Source organism: Glycine soja, chromosome 18 (genome assembly GCF_004193775.1).
Source record: "Glycine soja cultivar W05 chromosome 18, ASM419377v2, whole genome shotgun sequence".
In the NCBI taxonomy this organism is placed as follows: Eukaryota; Viridiplantae; Streptophyta; class Magnoliopsida; order Fabales; family Fabaceae; genus Glycine; species Glycine soja.
In genome coordinates this window covers 45,949,491-45,966,231 of record NC_041019.1, presented here as the reverse complement: position 1 = coordinate 45,966,231, position 16,741 = coordinate 45,949,491, and the positions used below count along the sequence as shown (strand labels likewise).

The 16,741-nt window shown below is 34.8% G+C and overlaps 1 protein-coding gene across 2 annotated transcripts; it reads left to right on the top strand.

Moving 5' to 3' along the window:
* The first annotated feature begins 11,655 nt into the window (after window positions 1-11,655).
* On the top strand, window positions 11,656-16,536 carry LOC114395496. Of its 2 annotated transcripts, none has more exons than XR_003663030.1 (2): window positions 11,656-11,850; window positions 14,678-15,113. XR_003663030.1 is itself a non-coding variant. In XM_028357290.1 (2 exons), the coding sequence occupies exon 2, from the start codon at window positions 15,399-15,401 to the stop codon at window positions 16,317-16,319; it is 921 nt and encodes a 306-aa protein (XP_028213091.1). In that variant the 5' UTR covers window positions 11,656-11,850; window positions 15,311-15,398; the 3' UTR covers window positions 16,320-16,536. The 2 variants fall into 2 exon arrangements, 1 of the variants encoding a protein (XP_028213091.1); XM_028357290.1 differs by lacking the exon at window positions 14,678-15,113 and adding an exon at window positions 15,311-16,536.
* The last annotated feature ends 205 nt before the right edge of the window (window positions 16,537-16,741 follow it).

The following is a 16,741-nucleotide window of genomic DNA, read 5'->3' as shown; positions in this document are numbered from 1 at the left end:
ACAGCGGAGTCTTTCGGAAGACCCGTTAGGGGTTCTTCCGGAAGTTCCGAAAGAACCTTTTCTGGAAAGTTTCCGGAAGAAGTGTTCTTCCGGAAGTAACCAAACGTCTTCCGGAAGAATACTTCTTCCGGAAAACCTCTTCCGGAAACTTTCCGGAAGAAGTGGTTCTTCCAGAAGAATTCCGGAAGAACTTTCAAATTTTCGGAAGACCTTTCCAGAAGAACCACTTCTTCTGGAATGTTTCCGAAAGAACCATTTCTTCCGGAAGTGGTTTTTTTGTTTTTTTTTTAAAAAAATTTTAAACAGAAATTGTTTTGTTTTTTTTTAAATGAATTATTGTATTTATTTTGGTTATTTTTTTTTAGATTTATGAAAAATGAGGTTTGGGTTTTTGATGTCATGTTTTTTTTATAATTTAAATTGTGTATTTTTACTAAATATTAATTTGTAAATTATTTTTTTTATAAAAGTAGTTGTGTTTGTTTTTGTTTATTGTTTATTTTTTTAAATTAGTGTTTTTTCTTTAAAAATGAAGTTGTCTATTTTTATAATTAAAGTTGTGTGTTTTGGAAGTTTTATAAAAATACTTATTTTTTATAATTAATTAGTTTTTTTATTATAAATGAAGTATTTTATTTTCTAAAAAAATTGTGGATGTTTACTAAATAATTTTTTTTTACATTAGTTGTTTAATTTTTTTTTTAAAATTAAGTTGTGGATGTTTAGTAATGAATTATTTTTATATTAGTTGTGTTTTTTTTTTATAAATGAAGTTGTTTATTTTTTTAAAAAAAATTAACTTGTGGATGTTTACTAAGTAATTTAGTTGTGTTTTTTTAGAAAGGAAGTTTCTTATTTTTTTTAAAAATTAAGAGTTGGATGTTTACTAATTAATTTTTTTTACATTAGTTGTGTTTTTTTTTATAAATGAAGTTGTTTAATTTTTTTTTAAAATTAAGTTGTGGATGTTTAGTAATGAATTATTTTTATATTAGTTGTGTTTTTTTTTTTATAAATGAAGTTGTTTAATTTTTTTTTTAATTAAGTTGTGCATGTTTATTAATAAATTTTTTTTACATTAGTTGTTTTTTTTTTATAAATGAAGTTGTTTAATTTTTTTTTTAAATTATGTTGTGTATGTTTTAAAATAATTTGATTTAAGTTAGTCTTATTTGTTTATAAATAAAGTTATTTTTTTATAAAGAAAATTGTGTATATTTTGACCGAACAAAATACGTGTTCGACATGATTTACAGATCATGGTCAGAACACGAGGTTTAGGTCGTGCCATAGGTAGAGTTGTAGGCAGAGATAGACCTGCTGACGAGGATGCTGGCGATGTTCCCGAGAGGCGTAGGCCTACTGCCTCAGCCCGTAGGCTACGCGTTCATCAGATGACTACGGAGGGACGTGATATGGCTGAGGACGTCGTTGACATGACTGACGATGTCCCTGAGCAGCCTACGGAGGCACCTGAAATGCGTGCGGACGCACAGGGTGCTGATAGTGGTGAGGGGTCAGATGGTGATGATGCTGCAGAGGGATTCCCTGGTGGTCCACGTGACCCGTCAGTGCTCACATCATTTGCCGAGCATGTTGCACATGCCGTTTGGAGTGGACAGGTATTTTAATTTGTTAATTATTTGTCATTGTTGATTTATTTGTTTATGATTAATTTTTTTTAATAATTGTATAATTTGTACTTTAAATCAGGAACGTCCTGATTTGAAGTTAGTGTCACATGGGAGGAAGGTGACACTGATTGGGAGGCCAGTGCCTGAGATTGAAGGCCTGGTGGCTGCCACAGGATTAAGTCAACTGATAGATTGTTCAGTTATTACTGGCGATCCTGGACTTATATCCGCATTTGTGGAGAGGTGGCACAATGAGACTAGCACCTTCCACCTTCCTGTAGGAGAGCTGACGATCACATTGGATGATGTGTCGTCCATCCTACATTTGCTCATCACTAGCGCCTTGCACAGTTTCCACGCTCTTTCTATGGAGGAGGCCAGATTCTTGCTTACGGAGTTGCTGGAAGTATCTGCCGAGGAGGCCAGAGCCGAGACAGCACTCACATGTGGAGCATATGTACGATTAGGATGGGTTCGTGACATTTATGAGACCAGATGTCAGGCCTAGCGGTGGATTGTCGCAGCTCGCGCTTATCTGCTGCACCTTGTCGGTTGCACTCTTTTTGCTAATAAGAGTGCAACATATGTGCATGTGGTCCACCTTGACGTTTTCCGGGACCTTGCTCATAGTGGTGGTTACGCTTGGGGGGTTGCCGCGCTGGTTCATATGTATGACCAGTTAGATGAGGCTTGTAGGACCACCACCCGACAGCTTGCGGGGTACTTGACGCTACTTCAGGTAAATTTTGTGTTTATTAATATGTTAGGTTCAATTATGATTTAAACATTATTTTATGTTATGTTAATCCAATTATTTTGTAGTGCTGGATCTATGAGCACTTCCCTAGTGTGCACCAGTGCGTGACTGACGATACATACCAGGAGACGTCCCCACGTGCTTCCTGGTGGTTGACGTCGAAGGCGCACGTGAAGGGAATCACAGGAGCACCCTACTGGGCACGTTGTGATGGTTTGACCGTCATAGATGTGTCCTGGTTGCCGTACACGGAGCATCGGGGGGTTAGGGCATTTCAGGAGATTTCATCTTTCCAGGGTCAGCTTAGATGGGGTCCTATGGTCGTCACGGTTCGACCAGAGAGGGTGGTACGCCAGTTCGGTTACATCCAGAGCATCCCTCCTCCGCCTGTTAGTGCACGATTGTCACACGATCAGATAGATGACAGGTGGATGCGGTTTGCATATCACTTACTACCTGCGGGTCAGCTTTGTCTAGTGCCTGGGCAGGTATCTGCGGATTACATGGAGTGGTTTTTCCGCATATCTCACCCATTCATGACACCGACCCAGGCAGGTGACCAGCAGAGGGATGCAGCAGCTGCAGACCCTGAGGACTACATACAGCCGCCCAGCCCCCAGGTTCCAGTGGCATTTGACCCCCCTCCACATGTGGTAAGATTATATGCGCGTTTAATGTTTTATGAGTTGTTGTTTATTTTAAATTTCATAATAAATGTTTTTAATGACTTTGACAGGATGATTACGAGGGATATGAGGCGATTGCACAGAGGTTGGAGCGTGTGCTCAACCTTAGGATAGTCACTGCAGGCACAGAGTTATATGACATTATGCAGGACTACCTGACGATCGCGAGAGGGGCACCCAGTGCTGATGGGACGGTCAGGGCTCGTCAGAGACGCCGCACGGACCATTGATCATTGTATTTATTTTTTGTGTTGTAGTTGACATGAATATTTGTAATTATTGCAGTTTTTGTTTAATATAGTTGACGTGTTTTGCACAATTTATTATTTTATAATATAGATTATTATTCCGATTCTTTGTGGTCCTTAAGCAAAGTTTACGGTTGTTTTAAATTTATTTTTAAAAAAAGGGAACCTAGAATCATGAGTTTTGTTTGTAAGAATTACATAAAAAATAAAAGTTTTTAAAATCATTAATAATTCATAATTCATAATTTACACCATTAATATATAAGGTCGAACCAAAAACTAAATATTTTAAAAAAATTACATGACAATGAAATCGCCATATAAGATACTACAAGGATGACTTTAAAAAAAATCCATGTTCAAGTACCCATGTTTGGGATTTTTTTGCGTGGGTGTGCCAGTGCCGTAAGACAATGGAGGGCGGCCATTTCTCATGTTTGGACGTCAAAGAACCCAAAAAAAATAGTCCCGTTCCCCGGTTTCGTCAACTAACACGTCAAAACAAAGCCTGAAAATCCAAAAAAAATAGGAAATGGACCCTTTTAACAATTAATTTTTTGGACCACTGAAACAACACATTCAACTTTATTATGGGAATTAAACACGCCGTAAACAGATAAAGGTTACATCAACGAAAAAAAAATTAAACATCACATTCAGTTGTTTAGCGACGTCCCACTGACCTCGTCTTCAACATATTTAGTAAAGACAACTAAAATTTCTATTGGTCCATATTTTTTCTAGTAGTTAGATTGTACTAACACCTTCAGCAGTTCTTCGTTGGTGATCAGCTCATTTATTTCATATTTTATAACCGTATCTGAATACTCAAACCGAGCTGGTTGGCGGAAAAACAATTGTCTTACCGTTTGTGATTCGTGAATTCCAAGAGGGGGAATCCCTTTAGGTGCAACTTGTTTGATTAAATTCTTCAGTTCATCGATGGTACATGTTGACGGAATTTGAAATTTCTTAGGATTTTTTCCTGTGAACGCGCATCCAACAAATTTGTTCTGCGGTGGCATGTTCCATTTCCCGTTGTAATACAGGATCGCGTCATGAATACGAGGCATAGTGCGTTCAAGTAAGTTTATTATTCCATCTGGTGTTCTTCCAACGGTGCATAATAACTCAATCGGACCAACACAAGAAAATTGATCATTACACATAAACATTGTGTTGACATCGTCATCATTTATCAATTTGATACACTCAAAGCGAATTTGGTTACCGGTATCGGTGAATGTCTTCCGGTAGTGAATTTCATCCAAAAATTATTTGTCGGATACCTGAAGGGTATTGTGTATTCTGGTTTTTAGGCTTGCAAAATCACACCTATTTGGTACTCGAATGGGCACCGGAGTTGAAGTTTGGAAGTAAACCCCAGTATCATTGTGAATAATCGATCCATTTGGATAAATGAAAGCCAACCTTGAGTTGACAATCGTCTGACTGCTAGTTTCTCCTAAAAATGCCATAGTTTGTGTATCAGTTGGGAGATTATTTGAAAGCAAGATAATGTGTGATTTAGTAGCCTAGTCTGCCATATATATAGATGGTTGTCACCGAGCCATTGTTTAACTTTGTTTACAAAAAAAATAGACACGCGTAAATGTGTAGTCAAGTCAGCCAATGTGTTGTCGGCAATGTGTACTCAAGTCAGCCAATGTGTTGTCGTGCTTAAACTGTAATATGCATGCATGTCATTATGTGTTGTCAATTATGACAATGATGTATGCTACACGCGTAAATGATTTTTGTTGGACCAACAATTTCCTTGCTTAACCAAACGAGTACTTGATAATATTAATTGGTTAGTAACGGGTTACAACAAATTATATCGCATAATGAATACAATTACATAAACAATGCATGTTTAGTCTTCATTTAGGTCTACATAGTGTGTTTTGAATGACATCAAGCTTGTGTATTGCTGCATTCTACTAATATATGGAATTGCCCACTGTTTTGCCTGAGAATAATAATTGCTTGACCACAACAGCGCTGGAGGCGGCAAGGGACAATGGTCTTTCAAATAAACCTGTTGTACATGAACAAACATTATATCATGCGCTGACCGTGCCAAATGAACCAGCGAAGTCATTGCATAATTGTTATACTAACTATATTCAATGTACCTGAACAAAATGATTTCCAAACATGTGACTGACACATATGATGCGGTGGCCAGAAGAGTCAGGTGGTGGTTGACTTCTAAGAGGGAAAAATGTCATGCTTTGCTGTTGGGACAACGATACAAGGATTACGTTATACCGTGAAGCAATCACATATCCCATGTCTGTTATATCCATCCACTTGTCCACACTAACCTAAATGAACCAAACATATACATGTAAGTAATTTAAACATTGTTATTAAAAAAAATTAACCTAAAAACATACCTTTGAAAAGCCATCAACAAGTAGGGACAACTTTAATTGTTCAAATCTCTCTGTGCCACCGAAGAGGTTCATGTACTCATGCGACCACCTGCCAAGTTCTTTAATCAATTCATTACGCGCTAACGGCCACGAATCTTCCCCCATACCTAATAAAGCGGCAATGGACCGATATCCATAGTTACCATCCGCTTTCACATCCACAACGTCACGAATGAAACCTTGAAAGAATGACGCAAATTGATCCAACATCGGGATGATCCTTGTTGGCTGACGCGGTTGAGAACATGATGCACTTCGTTTCATTGGAGAGTTGCTGCTTTGAACAGAATGAAAAGCATCAACATACTCCCAGTAAGACGGATCACGCTTTGTGGATGTTTGACTTCTTTTCATCGGTTTCTTCGGTGCACCTTTAGTGTTGACCTTTGACGGAGGAGGGCACATAGAGTTATGATCAGGGTATGCAATTTCTCGAAGTTTACTCTTCAGAGTTACTTTGCCAGCCACATCAAGTTCATCAAACCTTTTAGATATGACCTCTATCTCTTCCTTGATGGTGACTTCCGTCTCACATAACCCTTGGTCTGAAAAGCAAAGTCTCCTCCAAAAAAGATGGACTGACTCCAATGGGATGCTGCCAGCAGTATACCTAGAAAGCTCACATACACAAGGAAGGCCGTGCGTGCTTCTCATCACACAACCACAAGAAGAGAGATTCTTGCCGAGATAACGTAGACGGTTAATCTCAGAAGCAATCTGATTTAAAGCATCCCTCGAAACCATCCCAAGAAGCCTCTTGTATAAGGTTTTTTTATATACATGGCCAACCACATGCGTACTGGTTTCAAAGGATGCTTTAATTTCGACGTGTTGCAGCGTGATCATGTTGTTCATGGCATCCCAAACACTACATAGGTCTCCAACGCTATTTTGTAGTACTCTTTTGAGAGCCCAATGAGTTGATTCAACCCTACATTTAAAATACACAACAAACATGAAAATATACAACAATTAAATACCATTTAATACTAATCATTACTAACAAATAAAATCAGTTCTTAATACCTGTTTGTTGTTGTGTTGCCTAGGTGCATGACCTTATTCGTCCATGTTGTAATAAATTTTTCTATGTGGGGGATAATCCATGTGTCGTTAACATAGTCAATGAACATCGGCCAAGGCGAACAAGCAACTTGAAACTTCTGATGTGACTCATGGAACTCGTGTTCGGACGGACAATCAACCAAAGTACCCCAGCTATCCATTACATAGTCCCACACATTTTTTTCCCCGATTAAAGATTTGCACTTCGCCTTCACATTCTTATCGATATGAAACCTGCACAACAAATTAGTAGACTCGGGAAACACAGTTTTCACTGCATTCATCAGTGCTAGGTCTCTGTCAGTGACAATAACAAGAGGGAGGCGATCGTGTCTTAAAAATAGGCCTCGAAATCGTTCCAAAGCCCATACAATATTATTAACACGCTCAGCCTCCAGATATGCAAACCCAGCAGAGAATGTCATCGCCGTTGGTGTCACTCCAACAAAGTCAAGTAGTGGGAGTCTGTACCTGTTTGTTTTGTAGGTACTGTCTATAAAAAACACCAGATGACATGCATTGCATAACTTTACTGCATCTGGGTGACACCAAAACAGATCACGCACCACAACTTAATCCTTCAATCTATGCCAATGAATGTATTGATCACGTTCGAGAAGCTTCATCAGATGCTGCATTTCGGTATCAACTCCTCTTATTGAAGAACGATATGCACTTCTTGCATTGTAAATTTGCTTTATCGTGGTGCAACTGTCGGCATTGTGTTCCTTCAACGTTAGCAAGATGTTTTTCGGTTTCACCATCGACTTTGTCATATCAACAATAATTTTCTTTTCTTCCTTAGTCAATCGCCCGGCGTATGGATGTCCAACTAAGGACTTCGCCAATTCATGATTGTGAATCCCACAGATCAACTTCATCATCCAACCTTCCCCTCCATGCACTGGTTTCCCACGAAGCCTGAAGGGACAACCACATTTCCTACTCCCGGTGTCTTTTCTAACAAATTCTTTATTTCTACACTTGTACGTACCACTCCTTTCACACCCAATTAAGACAAATGAACTTCTTCCTCTGCTACCGGTCTCTGTGTCAGACCTCATAATCACTGCAACAAATCCATTTTCATGGGCAACTGTTCGAGCCCATTGCAAAACATCATCTCGAGTAGCGAATACCTACAAGGCAACCCTAACATTTTAATTTTCATACAAACCATCAATTCAACCAAATGACTCAAATTATCTATGATTACCTGAGACGTATTAAAAGCATTTGAACAATCCACATGTGGTTCATTCACCCCACATTCTTCTTGATTATCATAATCATAATCCATATGAACTTCTTGTGACATCGCAAAGTCATACCTCCATTGATCTTCGTCCATCTTAAGGACATATGCATCATACACAAGTACATTCAAATTATCATATAACCACATCCAAAAATTTACTACACCTTAAATGACAAAAACATTAACAGCACATATGCATCATACACAATGTATATTCAAATTATCATATAACCACATCCATAAATTGACTACTTATTAACTAACAAACATAGTAACAACTAATACAAATATATTCTAAATTTATAACTATATTATTTACTTAAACTAAACTTATCACTATAATAAACAACTAATAAAACATTTTTTTACCATTATACATTTAAGTTACCTAAATCATTTAATATTATACCATTATACCTAATTAAACCAATAATCCATTAATCCATTATTAACTAACAAAAATATATATATAAATTATCAAATAGAAATAAAAAAATGCTAATAATTTAACATTCCGAAAGACCTTCTTCCGGAAGTTACTAAGGCCTATTCCGGAAGCAGTGCTTCCGGAATTGGCCTTAGTAACTTCCGGAAGAAGGTCTTCCGGAAGTAGTCATTCCGGACCTTCCTCCTGCTGTGCCTAAAATTTCTTCCGGATACAGTTTTTACTGTTTTTCTTCTCTAAAAACTAGACGGAAAACGAAAAAAATACTCATAAACGCGTACCTCTGACGAAATAGGAAGAACAGCCACTAACAAAACTTCAAATACGGAACACGGGACCACCAAATCTTCAAATACTTCACAGGACCACCAATGGAAACTGCAAAAGGGACCACCACCGGAACAACAGCAAGCAACCAAAACCAAAACGGAAGAAACAAAGCAGAGAAGAAAGCACAGTAAAAAGAAGCGTGAACGCGTTAATTTAAAGAAAATTACACAAGGGCAAAATCGTCATTACATACGCATTAAATATTATTTTATTTTTACTTATTATTATAAAATGAAAATTCTTTTTTCTTCATTTTGTTATAAAATAATAAAATTTTATTATACTAATAAATAATTTTGTAATAGAAATTAAATGTTATCATAATAAATAATTTATATTTTTAATAAAATTTACGAATTAATTAATTTTTATGGTTTAAATTATATTAAATTGTCACACAAATTAATATTTGACATGCGCGTAAAAAACAAATTATAAATATTAGTCATAATTACGTTCACTAATTATTTAATTATTTATGTATAATAATATTAATTATTTTATAATTTAGTTTATCCATTAAAAGTAAATTATTATAAAATAAAATATTTTTTTCAAAAAAACTAACTTCCGGAAGAACCTTTTTTCGAAAGTTTCCGAAAGTAGTTTCTGGGTACTTCCGGAAGTCACAAATTCTTCTTCTGGAAGAAGGTTCTTCCGGAAAATTTCCAGAAAGAGGTTTTCCAGAAAGTTTTTAGAAAAAATCTTCTTCCAGAAGAAGAATTGTTGAATGGCAGTTTCGCCACTTCACTGTTTACTGGGTGCCCCAACAATAATGCTGAATGCACGTAGCAACTCCCGTACATGCACATGAGACATTTGTAACAGCATGTTCTACACAACAGCTATTAAATACCAACATAGAAGAACACCCTGCTGTTTTACTTACGAACATAGATAGCCAACAACACCTAACGTAAGAGCAAGCTAAATTGAGCATATAATAAACCAATGAATATTACTCTGCTCCATATGAAGATTGCGCTCCAAATGATAAAACCGAATTTAATCTGCTCCATGCAATTGAGTAAATAAGCCTTCAGAGACAGAATACATAATCTTGCAAGAAATTCTTCAATGAGACACCATAGTAATAATTAATAAATATAGATAGTTGTGTCCGGTCTTCACAGCATTTATCAATTATGGGATCTCCTTCACAATATTAACTTCTTCACTAGTATGCTTAAATTAAAATAGATTAAAAATTGATAGATTGAATACCAGTTTAAAAATTTGGATTATTTACATGGAAATTATTTGTTATTTTTATTTATTACTTTGTTAGTATAAAGCTTTATAATTTAAATTGTGATAATTTGGGTATGGGTCATTTTAATTTTAATTTTATTTGATTTAAGTCTAAATATCATTCATTTATAGAATATTGATATTTAAAAATTGTTAAAAATTAAATTAGTAAAAAATATAATAAAAATAAATTTAGTTAAGAAATGGACAAATTTTGTATTGATATATGACATTATTCATATGAGTAAGTAACACAGTAAACATTTTCGAGAATATGAAAGTAAGAATACCATTTCTCATGTTTGTTAAGAGATTATCCAAAAATATTGATGGACATCTTTTCCAGAAAAAATGGCATTCCCTTGTTTACACTGTTTTTAGTGAGGGGTGAGAAAGTTCATTTCCATAAAGTTAATTTTTTAACCTCACTATAACTTCAATTTTTTTATTTTTAAAATTAAAAAAGTACGTCTAGAAATATCAAAAGTTAATCCAACGTATTTTTATATATGTCCAGGAATAACACTCTAGTTACAATATTTTCAGGAATGTGATTCCTATGGGAATGTAACATTATAACATGAAACAAATGTCTACTAAGAAATTGCATCTAAGTTTTGTTCATAATTATAATAATTAATAGAATGATTTATAATATTTCGTGCATATTAGATTTGTTAACTGATTCATGTTTATCTTTGATTTTGTAATTAATTGAAAAACTTAAATTATAGTTGTTACAAAATTAAAAATATAAAAAATTTAGTGTCTCCCAGTTGATATTTTGTCCACTAGTAAAACATTTTATGTTGTATGGTAAATAATAAATTATTTTAGATCCAAATACTACAAAAAAATGACCTATACCTATGGACGCCTTTTCCCACAGACATGAATTAGTATAGGTAAATCTCAAAAATATTTTTACCTACACTTGACTAATGTAGATAAAACTCAACAGTTTGTACCAACCATTATTTGGTGTAGGCAAATTCATTAAAACTAAAAAAAGACTTTTACCTACAACTACATTGTGTAGGTAAAACTCCAAAAAAAACTTGTGCCTATGATTGATTAGTGTAGGTAAAACTCAAGGATTACTACCTACAAAAGAACAATGCAGATAAAACTTCATAAAACCTATGTCTATAATTGATTGATGTAGGTATAACCTCAAAAAGTCTTATACCTACCATTGGTTGGTGTAGGTATAACCTCAAATGATAGTTTAAAAATTATAATAATATAAAAGTTATACATTTAGAACTTCAAACATAAGTTACTTGGGATAAAATTAACTTAAAAGTTAATTAAAAACTAAAAAATTAATTTATTAAATTATAAAATCATAATTTATTAAATAAGAATAACTAATAAATTATTAAGAGAAAAAAACATAAAAAGTTATAAGTTAACCTTTTAAAAAATACTATTTAATATTTTTAAAACACCCATTACAAAAAAAAAAAAAAAAAGTTTACCAGGTCGGACATATTTTAAAAGATTACCTACTCTTAATCTTTTAAAAGATTGAGCACCAAATATTTTGAAGAAGTAGTAAAACGTTGCTTCCTCATTCTCTTCCGCTTTGAAGTCTCTCTCTCGAGCGCCAATTCAGACTCTGCGTGCAGAACATTCTACAGTTCTCGCAAACCCGCGCGAGCCGGTGGAGCTCCTCCTTTTCGAACCTCAACCGGAGCTAGCTAGGGTTTCAATTTCATTCACCAACGCAAACGTAAACCCCTCTCTCTTTTATCGCTTATTTCCCTTCTCTCACACTTATTCTTTCTTCCTTTATTAGGGATTTACATTTTCCGTGACGCATCTCAGCGTTTTCATTATGACAACATGCCTATTAACTTTATTCCTCTTTACAATTCTATACGCCTGCAATTTTATTTATTTATTTATTTATTAGGGTTTTCCATATCTTCTATCAAACGCAAAATTTAGGGTTTTGCTATAGGCCGCGTCTATGCCACCCCCTCCTTGAGAATTTTTATGCTAATCTTTGTTGAAATTAAGGATTCGTGTTCTGTTTTTTTTTTGTACGTTTTACGCCTAATGATTTCATAATGCATTTGTTTTTAATCAGAATTTTTAATTCAATTGCATTTACTGTTGGGGATTGTGATTTTACTTCCGAATTGGCCGTTGCAACATTGAAATCATATTGATTCACTGATCTTGATTAGAAAGTTACAACTTATTATTATTATTATTAAGTGTGACTTTGTACCAGTCCTTGAAGTGACTGGTAATCTTATTGTTGAGAGATTTAGGTTTAGTTATTTTATCACTCTTTAAGATACGACCTGATTTATCCAACGTTGTTTAGAGTAGGTAGTTTGTAAAGTGATAGCTCATCGGTTTGCTCAATCTTTTAAAATATTTCTCTGAATTGCTCATCGGTTTGTAAAGTGATAGCTCATCGGTTTGCTCAATCTTTTAAAAAAAGTTTACCAGGCCTTGCGCTTTTTTTTTTTTTATATTATCTGTGTTGGTAGACATTTTAGATTTTTGAAATAGTCTGACTTGTTATAATTTTTCCATCCTTGTTTCTTGTTTTGAGGTAAAGTTGTGCCTGAGATATCATGGTTTTGAACTGTTCTTTCTAAACTATTCAAGTTTTGTTCCAATGCATGTGGTGATCAATGGTATTCTTGCAACTTGATTCAACTGCTAATATATTGGTGGTTGTAGGCTTCCAGTGCATTAGACATTTAGTTATTAGTTAAAATTCTCACAAGAGTCAAAGTTATTGTTTTGGTTCATTAATGCAGAATTAGTACACACTTGGAGCCTGTGTTCAGCCATGGTTTCATTGAGCACAACTAGGATTTTCACAGTATAATCATTATGCCATGATGAACACGAATTCTAGATTTTATTCATTACTTGTGTGGTAATTGTTTGTTGAGTCTAGCTGGGCAGTGCTGCGAAGGTGGAAGGATTTTAAATGTCGTTTAATAAGTATTGTAACTGCATACTCTTCAATTGTGCATTGATTGTAGAATGTGCGGAGTGAATGTGAGCTGAAAATCTATAGAATCCACTAATGTAGCCACTGAAAAAAAAAATCCTATTTTGAATACTAACATGCTTCCAATTCCTATTTGAATCTTTACTTCCTTTGTTTCTGTTGGTCTTTCTTGTGGTTTCCTTTCCGAATTTGCCGTTATCATGGTGTTGCATTGATTATTGATATTATGGATAACTTAATTGCTTCCTGCATATTTTTTTTGCAATCAATATATAACATGTTAGTATTTGCTTAAGAGTTACTTAGAAATAGGAAATGGAAGCATGTTAGATTCAAATATGACATCATTTCCAATCAGAATGGAGGCTGGAATTGGGGATAGAAATAGAATGGAAGAAAAAATGACACGAATGGAAACTAGTAAACTACTATAACTGAGAGTCTTTTAAATGAACTGAGGAAGACATTGATATACCATATGAAGGAAGAATTTGGAATTTCCAATCATGGTGAGCAAAGATTTTGCATGAAATGAATCTGGTTTAGATCATCAATACAGTATAGATGAATATTGTATGGCAATTAAGGTGGAGCTGGCTTCCTTTTAATGGAGAAAACTGAAAACCCTGTAGGATACTAGGATGATCACAAGAGCAGAGACATATTTTGAAGTGCCAAATATTTTGAAGAAAGTGAAGATCAAATATGCTAAAAGTATAGGGATTAACCATCCATTGGTTCACTGAAGATTATCTCACCTTGGAGACATTCAAGAGTGATAGTGGCATGATTTGGAGGCAGACAACTTGCAATCTTTATTAATTATCAGAATTGAAGCAATTGGCAACGTTACAGGGATATATACAAGTTTAAAGGTTGTCGAAGGAGCAGTATTTAGGCTATTTCTAATTTACATGAAAGTAATATAGAGGAAAAACAAAGGATTATGCTTTATAGGTGTTGAGAAAATGTCCATCCGTTGCACCAATGTGCAGAGAAACAATTAAGATTGGTGATATTATCTGATGATGAAGCACTACATGATTAGGCTGAAATAATTATTGTTGAAATGGATGGACATAATAAGGAAGAAGCTTTTCTCTGCTATCAACCTTGGGGACAAGGCTGATTTTTCAGAAAGTGGTGATAATGGGAACTGATGATAAGTGTCATGAGCAGTCATGTATTATTGGATACTTGTGTGATAAACACTCATGTTGGCAGCTATGGGTAGAAGTTAGGAGCAAAAATGTATTAGAATCAGAATATAGAAAATAGGTCATCTTGCATTTACTATTCTGTATAAGAATTAGAAATAACCCTGATAAGTTATTCATAGAAAATAACCGGTGGCAGTTATGTATTAGGGTATATCTGATAGTAAGATGTGTAATTAGGGAGAGGGTATTGTTATATGCAGTATGCTTGATTCATAGATATGCTTTTCAGTTGACGTCCTGGTGTCCATATTGGTTTTCGAGTAATTGTGAAACAATTTCATTTAAAATCCACTTTTAATTTTATCTTGTTTTTTTTTTCTTTTTCTGCTTTTTTCCTACATAGTTTTTTTTTTTTGAAGGATCTTTCCTAGCTACGTAGTTCAATGTAAGGCTAATCTACATAAAAGGAAACGTGCAAGCAACGAGCAATGTATCCAGAGAATGCAACATTAAAGATGAGCCTACAAATCATTTATAATTTTTTGAATGTACGAAATTTGCAAGGGTTGGGTCTTAGTGCTTGATCTATTTTGGAATCTTAACAGCACTAATACGAAATAATGGCAGAGAACATTAATTATGCCCAATTCGAAGGCCTTGTGAATTGTGATAAGAAAACAGCAATGCTTTGGATAATTACATATATGGCACTCAATTACGTGGTCCATATGATCAGCTAGCTAGGAACACTGTTACTTTCAGATACCTTGATGTGGACATTACTGAAACTGAACATACCTTTTTTAAAAAACACGTTTAAACAGTAATAAATCTAATTATTTATTTTTATTATTATGCAATGTTTTCTTCTCGTGTTATTCATACAGTTTATCCAATCCACCAGATTATTTTAGGGTTGGGTCTATCTTATGAAAAATTCATGTTTGTCCCAATGAATGCATATTGTATAGGAAGGATTTAGCTGATGTTGAAATTTGCCCTAAATGCAATTTGTCAAGATAGAAATATAACTCTGATGATGTTGAATGTAGAAAAAAGATACCAGCAAAGATTCTTCGTTGGTTCCCTCTTATACCTAGATTGCAAAGACTTTTTGTATCACCAAAAACAACTTGTTCTATGATATGGCATGAGGTTGGTCGAACTAAAGATGGACTCCTGAGGCATCCAGCTTATTCATTTGCTTGGAAGGATTTTGATTGTCAGTATCCTGATTTTACTTATGATGCTCGTAATGTTCGACTAGGTTTGGCTACTGATGGCTTTAATCCTTTCAAAACTATGGCAATTTCCCATAGCACTTGGCTTGTTATCTTGATTCCGTACAATCTTCCTCCATGGATGTGTATGAAGCAACCTAATTTTATACTTTCATTGCTTATTCCTAGTCCAAAAAGTCCAGGTATGAACCTTGATGTCTATATGCAGCTTCTTGTGGAAGAATTAAAGGAATTATGGGAAATTGGGGTAAAAACATTTGATGCATGTAAAAAAGAATCATTCCAAATGCGTGCTGCAATTATGTGGACTATTAATGATTTTTCTGCTTATGCAAATTTGTCTGGTTGGAACACTAGAGACCAATATGCTTGTCCATGTTGTGGTTTTGAGATTGGCTCAAAGTGGTTGCGTTATGGTAGAAAGTTTTGCTATATGTGTCATCGTCGTTGGTTAGAGCCTGATCATAAGTGGAGATACAATAAAAGAGATTTTGATGGAACCCAGGAGTTTAGAGCTCCACTTGATCTACCTAGTGGAGCTTTTTCTTTGAGACAGATGGAATATCATGGAGTTGGGGATTGGTCACCATGGAAAAAGAGAAGTATTTTGTTCACATTGCCTTATTGGCAACATAGTGTGCTCCGTCATAATCTTGATGTTATGCACATAGAAAAGAATGTGTGTGATAACATTATTCGGATGTTGTTACAATTAGAAGGTAAGTCAAAGGAAAATGATAAGGCACGCTATGATCTTGTGGATATGAATATTAGAAGCCAATTACGGGTCTGTTTGGATATAAGTCACAAGTGCTTTTGAGATCTTTTCTACTGGAAATATAGAGCTTTTTTCAATAGAGAAGCTCTTAAAAGAGCTTCTAACCTTGTATCCAAACAGGCTCGTCATCCAAAGATGCACCCAAGTAAAGGCAAACAATATTTTCCTAGAGCTTGTTACCAAATGACTTCAAAAGAGAAAGAAACATTTTTGGAAGTTCTCAAAACAATAAAAGCTCCTGATAAATATTTGTCTAATATTTCAAGATGTGTGCAAGTGAAGGAACACAAAATATTCGGTCTCAAAAGTTATGATTGTCATCTTTTAATGCAAAAGTTTCTTCCTATAGTTATGAAATGTTGTTTGCCAGACAAAGTGAGTTTAGCTATATCCGATCTTTGTTGTTTCTTCTATGGAAGCAAAGCTTCATGATAAATCAACAATGATTCAAAGGTGTTTTGATG